At 37.7% G+C, this 10,053-nt stretch overlaps 1 protein-coding gene across 1 annotated transcript in view; it reads left to right on the forward strand.

Annotated features, from left to right (window-relative positions):
- The window catches only part of MGAM (maltase-glucoamylase), a 160,192-nt gene that overhangs the window by 86,807 nt on the left and 63,332 nt on the right, over nt 1-10,053 (forward strand). The window contains exons 40-46 of the mRNA XM_018569428.1: nt 748-864; nt 3,906-4,054; nt 4,145-4,229; nt 5,121-5,177; nt 6,184-6,193; nt 8,284-8,398; nt 9,985-10,053. The exon at nt 9,985-10,053 is cut by the window's right edge and continues 14 nt beyond it. Of these exons, the coding sequence (XP_018424930.1) occupies nt 748-864; nt 3,906-4,054; nt 4,145-4,229; nt 5,121-5,177; nt 6,184-6,193; nt 8,284-8,398; nt 9,985-10,053 (602 nt within the window). The remainder of the gene's footprint in view (nt 1-747; nt 865-3,905; nt 4,055-4,144; nt 4,230-5,120; nt 5,178-6,183; nt 6,194-8,283; nt 8,399-9,984) is intronic.

Below are 10,053 nucleotides of genomic sequence, written 5' to 3' on the forward strand. Positions count from 1 at the left end.
AAATTGAAATAGCCAATAGGAATCGAGCAATGCATTCCTATGGGCAAACTTTTTTTTTTTTCATTCTGACACGGCTCCTTGTCACAAAAAACAAAAAAAAAAAAAGCAGTGTTTCTCTCCTGGGCGGCTGGGAAGTACGGGCTATTGTAAATAGCCCGTACAGCAGCCCTTTGGTTCTGAAGGGGTCCTGGGGCCGAAGCTAGCTAGCTTCGGCTGCTTCGTGAATTGACCCCATAGTGTGTATCTATATATACACTGAGTGGCCAGATTATTATGACCACCCCATCAGTACTTGGGCCACGAGATGACTCCACGAGGTGACAAATTTGTTCATTTTTTATTTTGCAAATTGTTGAAATTTATGACCTCTGATCCTGATCAATTACAGGTATGTTTAGAATTCTGTTTTCCTGAATGGAACTTGTGATAGTTTGCTGTCTCTATAATAGCCAAATATAATACATTAGCCTATTTCAGTTGTTACTATAATTGTAAAATATAGTATGTTAATTTATTGCACATGTTAAAGGTATAAATAACATATATAGAACAGTATTTCGGGCAGCGCATTTTGTTGCACTTTCCTTGTTCAACTATAATTGAACAATGCATGAACAAGCTTTAAAGTACAAAGATACCGATACACTGTTAAAATGTACAAATGTATTTTGTTTACATATACTTTAAGTGTGTTCTCCAGTGAGCATAACTATTTAAAATAACATAGTGTTAATGTTTATCCTGTAGACTGGAGCAGACATTTGTGGTTTCTTTCAAGATAGCACATATGAATTATGTGCCCGTTGGATGCAGCTTGGTGCATTTTACCCATATTCAAGGAACCACAATGGAAAAGGATGGAAGGTATGTTATACTTCAATTCTTTTGTATAAGTAAAGAGATTGATCACATTTACTTTTTCCAAGCTCAGAACTGATGAAAAAAATCCCATCATCTTTCAAGAACAGAAGTCACTGTTTCAATAATTCAGTACTGACAATTGTGTAATGTATAACCAATAGTCATGACTGAATGTCAGGTAACAATAGATGTACACTACTGTACAATTGTACTGCAAATATTGCTTTTATTTGTGTTATTGATTGAAATGTATGTGACTTTTGGTTAATGCTAGATTTTTGGGAAAATGTATACAGGCAGAAATGATAGTAAGATACAGGTGAAACTCGAATAATTAGAATATCGTGCAAAGTTCATTTATTTCACTAATGCAGCTTATAAGGGGAAACTAATATATGAGATAGACTCATTACATGCAAAGCAAGATAGTTCAAGCCGTGATTTGTCATAATTGTGATGATTATGGCTTACAGCTCATGAAAACCCCAAGAACCCCAAATCCACAATCTCAGAAAATGAGAATATTACATGCAATCAATAAAACAAGGATTGTACATAGAACAATATCGGACCTCTGAAAAGTAACAGCATGCATATGTACTCAGTACTTGGTTTGGGCCCCTTTTGCAGCAATTACTGCAATTACTTTTGCACGATATTCTAATTATTCGAGTTTCACCTGTATATAGCTGATATCAGAAGAACCTGTTGACTTGTAGACTAGTTCCAAGTTTTATTTTGTGACATTTAATATAACAAAGGAAATGTGTAAGATTTAATAGATGACCCTATTTGTGGAGAACAAGATATGCTGCCATTACATAAATTACATTACATTTTAAATGAGCTGGGACAGCCATTTGGGCCTATTCAGTAATATTAGATGAATAAGTAGCTAACAATAATTATAATTCTTATTATACAGAATGTATATAGTGTTGACATTCTGTGCAGCATTTTACAATGTAAGGGGAGACAGTACAGTTACAAAATAATTCAACAAACGAGGGTTATAAGCACCCTACTTGTAAAAGCTTATAATAAAAAAGTTAATAACTATGTGTGTGTAATTTTGTTTTTGAAATGATTGGCAATGTTCTGTGCAGTAAATAGGTTAGTGGATGGAGGCAGTGAGGGACACATTTTAAAGTAAAAAAGCGTTGATGAGTGCTGGATGAGAGTGTATAATTGAGAGTGATGATATAGGTTAGTTTAGCAGAAGGGAGGGAGGAATTTAGGATGGCAGATTTTTACTGGGTGACATCTTGGAGGAAATTTGTTTTATACCATACAGTACAAGTTAAAGAACATGGCTATGTCTTTTGAGACTTCTGGTAATGGTCTGTTTGCTGGGGTTGTAGCTGTAAGGAGCCTAATTCTGTGTGTAGTGAGGAGAGCAAGGATGTCCAGGGAGGATAAGAGCAAGCTGTTGTAGAAAGAAGTGGGTGTTTTGTTAGGTGAAAGGATGAGCTTAGGTTAAGAAGTTAAGAGGTAGCCAGTGTGTCAGCAGTAACACCTTTGCTGCCAGTGATGTTTTTTTTGCCACAATTGTAAGATCCCCATTTTAGGCCTGAGAATTACCTAAAATCCCACAAATTATATATTTCCTTAAAGCAGAGACTGTCGAATAGTGGCAGTTACAAATGCTTAGTGCTTTAATGCTGCACCAGTTTATTAAACTCAAAATTTCAGTAAAAAAATAAAGTTAACTTAATTTTAGTGCACAGAAACGCAATATAATGCCTGATTGTTTTGATACAGTAAAAAAGAGGAGGTTGTACCGAGTAAATAGGTACCCAGCATGCCAAGCTTAAAAATTGTGTGAAGTGGCAAAAAACCACAGTACCCCAAATTGCGATGCTTTAAAAGCCTGTACATGTCATTAATTTAGAGTTTGAATAAATGGCATAAATAATGGTCCAAAAACTATTGTTCTTACTCTGGCATACGTGGCGATGCCCAACATATGTGGTGCAATCATTATTTTAGTACAGGCGGACCTGAGGCAGTTAGTATGTGCACGTACCTGGGATGGGGGACTTTAACAAATCTTTTGGGTGTTTTGCAATTTATGTTATTCAAGTTTGACCAGCTTCTTCCCCAGCTTCTCTAGCAGAGGAATGACAGCTCAAATACTGGAAGTGATTAAATCATCACTTACAGCTGCAATCAGTGGGGAGGAGCTATCTCCCCTCTACTCGCAGACAACCATAATGCTGGTATTTTTACCGGCCCCTACATCAAAAAGGCGTCTTTACCGCCACCTATATCACTTCCACTGCAAAGCAGTGAAAACAGTCAGCTTTACAAAGGTAAACATATTCTCGACAGCTATAGTCACTGGGGGTCAGTGTACAGGGTCCTGCTGCTGACATACATATGACATCTGTGGCAGTGAAAGGGTTAACAGGAATGTTACTGTCACAAAGAATGATAGTGGGTATTTCAGAAAAGAGTAAGTAGGATGATCAGGTAAAGAAGTAATCAAGGAAGCATGACAAAAAGGCAACACTGGGGGGTCATTTAGAAATACAATACAAATGGAATGAGAACCTGATGTACAGATGGGGAGCTCATTCACACCATAAGCAGTGATTGGCATTTGTCAGCAACTGAACAGTGCCAGTCACTGTGAGGGCGCATAGAAAAAATGTCTGTGCCCTATTCACACCACATTGCAGGTGTGATGTGCTGTGAAGAAATGCAGACAAGCTGTTTTTTCTACAGCACACTGTCACACAGCAGGTCACTGAACCTAAGTACACCACACTGCAATGCAGGAACCTCAACAGAGTGTACACATTTTACACTTGAAATAACTGAAAAAAAAATGAAAATGCATAAACAGTGTGATGCGCTGAAACATATATCACAAAGCATATCACACCACCTACCCACCGGACCTGTCACACCACACTAGTCTGCATGCTTATACTGTGCATTTTAGAGTCTGTGAAGAGTAGTGTGAATGAGCCTGGGCTATAAAAGAAAAATGCATGTATGTATGTATATTTTATTTATTTATTAATATATATTTATTGCAGAGACAAGATCCAGTAAGCTATGATGCTGCTTTTGAAGCATTATCCAGAAATGTCCTGAACATTAGATACACCCTTTTACCTTATTTGTACACTTTATTATTTGAAGCTCACACTGCAGGATCCACTGTGGTGAGACCCCTACTACACGAGTGAGTACATGTTGCTGATGGGTTTATGAATATTGTTGAAAAATACATTAATGTTTGTTACCACAATAACCAAGCCTATTTATATATTAGATTTATTGAAGATAAGGCCACCTGGGATGTGTATAAACAATTCTTGTGGGGACCAGCATTTATGATTAGTGCTGTGGTTGATCAGGTGAGAAAAACTTTTTATTGTATTTCAACATTTTAAGGCTTAGTGTACATGGATTTAAAATCATGAAAAACATAACATCCAGTGATTGGGAAGTTGGCATGCATTCAGAATGTGTTTGAAATTTATGAGCAATTGTTACTTGTTTATAAAGTTTAATTTTTTTAATAGAAGAAGCACGTCAAATGCATGTGAAACACAGTGTTTAGACATAGTACACATTTAACATGCCTTAACAATGCATTGCCACTGACAGAAAACATAAGCAGAAAGACTGATTAAGTTAGACAGCCTGAGGTTGATTTTCTAAAGAATAAATTCATTTCTAAGATTTTAAGGAAGCAGAAAGAGATATGTGCTTACATCTGGGCTGGCAATCTATGTACTATGGTATTCACCAGTAGTAATGTTAGGTCTGAAGTATCTGGGTGGGCTGATATAATATCAGATAAGCAATTAGGCATTAGTCAGCACTGCTGTATTCTCCTATGCATTTTTCTCAACTCTCAATAACATTACAGCAGTCAACAGTTATACCTATAAGTAACATTATTGTTCTATAAGGCTTATACTGTTCTATTTATTCACATAAATGTTATCTAGTGGTGCATTTTATATTCCAGGACAAATATATACTCCTAGTACTCGCATAGCTAGTGTAGCACTGACTAGAATGGTACACATTGTATTGTGCACACAGTTTACTTGAAGACATCATAAAGCAGACAACTGGGTAACCATACAAATGTTTTTTCAAATGAACCCTAGTAGGAGACATTATAGGAAAATATATTTTATCTGACTTTTTTTATAAAAAACGAACATTGCAGTATGTTAATATCATTACAGTCAAAATATTGTATATACCTTATTCATTTATGTCTTTGTTCCTAGGGGGCAAGAACTGTAAATGCCTATTTTCCAAACACCGTCTGGTATGATTATCACACAGTAAGTGTACATTTTGGGTTAAAATATACATGGATTTGCATTCCAAAGCCTGGTTTTACCAGAATGGAAAACAATATGCTTCCATAGAACTGTGGGAAGATAATGGCTATTAAGAGAATAATCAAGTTGTTTAAAACAGATTGTCAAATTTCCCTTACACTGCACCTTCAGGTAAAACCCAGGTGACCCAACAAATCAAATGCAGAAACCATAGGGTTATGAATAATTCATACTTTCTCATTTTTCTAGAAATAAAAATAGCAGTGTGGAGGTGGTCCTACTTTTTTCATGAGAGGAAGATTGATGTCAATTTAACTACTTGAAGACTGGGGTGTTAAATGCCCTTCCTGTCCAGGCCATTTTTCAGGATTCAGCCCTGCAGTATTTTGAATAGTTACACTTAACTTTATTGCTATTACATAGTGATATCAAATATACAGTGACAGGTCCTCTGACCCCTAATGTCACCTTGTAACCCCCAAATAAGCTGATAAAGCAGAGATCTGCTTCATCAGCTTATTATCTGGATATATCCACAGAATAACCACAGAAATGCCTGGCTGAAGGCAGAAGTGATGTAATACACATCACTTGCACATTCAGAGATCAGAGAAGAGATCAGCAACATTGGAAGGGTGGGCCTGCACACTCCTTGGCACCATACAGGCGATCAGTCAGCGGTATAGCTGCCCGAATGCTTGTATGTAATAGCTGTTATCCGCTGTTTAAAACTTTTACTCTGTTCTGCACACACATGTAAAAAAAAGAATGCCATTCATGTATGGCAACCCGCAGAAAGACACTTGCTGTCTTTGCCTTTATTTACAATGGATGGACAGCAAGTAGTTAAAGCTGCGTCTGGAAGCCTGATAACTATGACAAAAGAACTGTCAGTTAGCAAACTTTGTGGGGAACGCTATTGAAATCTGTTGGGTAGGGTGGGCAAATCTTGTTATTCAGTTCTGACCTGTTGTAGGGCCAATAAGAAAACTATTGTTAAACAAAGGGCATTGGAAGTATCTTTTACTACACACCATAATCGGCTCCCCTTACCAGCTCAAATATATACTGACAATATGGCTGCCATGCTCAAACTTTCTTTACATCTATGGGCACTGAGCAAACCCTTCTTTACTGAAGTCACACTCCCACCCACACCCTTTTCAGGTTTTGTACCCCAGGGAGACCACATATCTTTATACCTACTAAAGAGTGTACACCTGTGACTTCTTGATTTTTAAACATTTTTTAGCCATTACCCAGGGAACTTCATTCTTTTTGGGGTTTTTTTGCTTTGGATTGTGGCATTTGTTTGTTCTACCTTGCACTATGCCCAACCTGCCTGGTTGAAATAGGAAGGGTAGTTGCAGCTGTCTCCAATACATCTGCCCTTAGGGTAGTAATGTTCCTTTCCTGTTGGTGCTCCGGTACTTGCTACTTTACTACTTGCTTTTGATTGTTTATTGGAAGTTTATGCTCACAATGGTTGGGAGCTGTGCAGAGCCAGGTGATTTGTGGAACTTGTTTTACTGTTTTTTATTTAATGTGTCTATTCCACCTTTACAGGCTTCTTACTCTCACTTGAAAAATTATCTATGTGCTTTGTCACTTTTGTGTTTGTTGTATTTGTGGTGATGGGTCAATCGTATGGTCCCCTGCTGTTACTAATATTATTGGGATGTCTACCCACAAATGAATAGCCTGAAACATCAGGAGTCCCCATAATGTGGTTCAATCCTTTACTGTTTTACAATACTTCAGAAAACAAATAGTTGATGTCATTGTACTTCTGGAGACTCATTTGGCACCTGCTCACTATAACGCTCTTAGGCACGTGTGGCAGAGCACATCTTAACATTCTACCTAATATGGTGTCTCCATTTTAATACCTAAGTGTACATATTGTGAAACTTTGGATGGGCAGTTGGACCAGCAGGGCAGATACATCTTCCTTTACATTTCTTTATATTGTCAAAATGTGTTAATTATGCCATTTTTTTATTCCTCCTCACTTCTCTATGACTTTGGTGTAGAAGGGTATCTCTTCTAAGTCTACATACATTAGTGAGGGAGATCAGGCTGGGTGAATTGACTGGCATCCTTCCTCTTCTCATGAAACCCCTTAAATCTACACCCACTAGATTTGGCCAACTTCTTGATACTGTTTCAATGGTGGATGCCTGGAAATGTTTATTTTCAGACAAAGCAAAGTATTCCTGTTTCTCATGGGTGTAACAGTGATAAAAAAATACTAAGTAAAATGCCCTTCACTATATTCACAGATTCTGGCTACCTCCCTAATTAACTCTGACCACTCACCTTTTGGGTTAATTGTTAACTAGTCACCATGACCACCCTCTTTACATTAGAAACAAAATAATTTTTGGCTCTTTTTCCAGAAGAGCCATCTATTTCAGAGGAATTTGATGTATGCATATAGCTGCACACTGAGTGTGTAGAGTAAGTACTGTGAGAGTACAATTATGCAAATATAAATTTTGTCTGCTTTGCATATGCCTGGATTTGAAGGCATATACACATATTATTTAGTAAACCAGGCCCTTTATTTTGTCAGCTTTTTCTATACCATGTTGTATTGAGTATCCTTATTAGGAAGTCTATTTTATACTGTTTAATCACCTGTTTATGCAGTATAGAGGATGATTCCGACTGAAAAATATCACATTCCTACCACCATAGACAGCCTTTCTGTCACACAGGAGACAGACTCTTCATCAGCATTCTGATTGCTGAGTACAGGGACCCCCAAAGTAACAGGAAACATCTTCTGATGTAAATACTCTATATGTAAGCACTGTGGCATTCCTGCTTTAAATTGTTTGCATTGTGGGAATGCATATTAGAATTAGTATTTTAATGACAATATTTCAACACTTTAGTGTTAATGGTCCCATAAACATTCATATTTTCTAAATTAATAAAGTGATACACAAATTGTTAGTTTTTTAGAAACTACCTATAATTCACAAAGAAAATTGTAATTTCTATATTTCTTAATGCATGTAAAAAAAATCATTGCATACCCAGTTCAATAAACATGTTGTCAGCAGTGTTATTTTTTTTCTAAAGGGTGCTATAGAAGCAGTTGCATCAAGTGGTCAGTGGAAAACACTGCAAGCCCCTCTTGAGCACATTAATCTTCATGTACGGGGAGGATACATTTTACCACAACAGGCTCCTGCATTTAACACACATAATAGGTAAATAATATTTGCTGTCATTAAGGTTGTTTGTTTAATGTTTAAGGTTTAATTATCATAGACATAGATATGCAGATTCCTCTTATTTCAGATGTTTTTCTGCTGTGACATCACTGTCATGTCAAACCAGAGAACACCTAGTATTAATTTATGAAATTACTAGGAGGGTTATTCACAAATGTGACTAACCGAGTGAATAACAGAGCTGAAGTGAAGAGCCGAACGCTGTTCGGCTCTTCACTTTAGCTCAGTATGGCTGATTTCAGCCGTACATCGGCTTGCTTTGGCTGGCTTCAGTTCTGCCGATCCAACATCTGGATCAGCTGAGCTGAACCTCCGGCAGGCAGGCTACTCGCTGCCGTTCGGCCTATTCTAATAGGCATTCAGCTTGGCTAGTCTGCTTGGTACTTTCATGGTACCAAGCAGAATAGAAAAACAGTTAAACAAAGTAGATATTTTTTTTTACAGATGTAAATAAATGATCAATTTTAAAAAAGAAAGATTTTTTAAAAAAGAAAAAATTAAAAGGATTATTGAAAGAAAATAAAATTGGAAAAAAAGAAACAATTAAGCAGAGCTAGCAGTGGCAGCTAGCTCCGCCCAACTGTTTCCTACTGGCCGGGACCTGCTAGAGTCTTCTATCAGGTCCCTGCCAATGAATAACAACTGGGCAGAGCCGGCCATGATGTCGCCGTCGGCTCCACCAAGTTGTCATTGTTTAATGACAGTTCAGCGTCACGGGGTAACCTGGGGATGCTGATCTGTCATTGCAACTGGGCTGAGCCAGCCGTGAGATCATGGCTGGCTCTGCCCAGCTGCCAGTTGCGAGGCTTTTCGGTTTCACTTTGGCTCAGTCGAGCCAAAGTATGTGCCTTCAGCTTGGCTAAGCCGTTCGGCCAGTTTTCGGAGCTGTACGGGCTATGGTGAATAGCCCGTACAGCAGCCCTTCAGTTCTACTGAACCAAAAGGCTCCGGCAGCCAAAGTTAGCCGAAGGATCAGCCGGAGCTATGGCTGATGCTTTGGCCAGCTTTGTGAATAACCCTCTAGGTATTCGCTGAATGGCCCCTGTGTTGAGCAAGTGACCCTTTGCATTTTCACAGTGGAGGGGAAGTGGCTCAGCACAGAAGCAGTATCGAGGTTTGGAAGATCGCTGTAAAATACTGTAGTATTTCTGAATACTATAACATTTTACAGGATCCATGTGGCCCTACCAGGAAAACATATGTATACAGACAACGAATAATGCTGGACCAATGTAAGTTTACAGTACATAAATATTTATACCTGGAGTTCAGCTTTACCGGAACACATAATCATCATTTGCTGAATGAATAAATGAAACTCCCACGACATAGACAACAATAAAACACTTGACAGTTGCTTTTCCTTCAGTACTCTACTTTTTGGCTTTAGATGCACCTTTTTCATGTAAATATGAATCGTTTTTGGCTATGTGCTCCTGGTATTTCTCTTCAGTATAATGAACTGCCTTGTACAATGGCTACTTTGTGCCCTTATTACAAAAAAACAATTCTATATTTAGTTATATCTTCTATGAATTTACACTTCTCTTATTTTGTTTAAGTCGTTTGAAACCAATGAAACTTCTAATTGCTCTGGATAACAATGAGAATGCACATGGACATATTTTCTG

The sequence above is a fragment of the Nanorana parkeri genome, unplaced genomic scaffold (assembly GCF_000935625.1).
Source record: "Nanorana parkeri isolate BGI_ZX_2015 unplaced genomic scaffold, ASM93562v1 scaffold1333, whole genome shotgun sequence".
Classification (NCBI taxonomy): Eukaryota; Metazoa; Chordata; class Amphibia; order Anura; family Dicroglossidae; genus Nanorana; species Nanorana parkeri.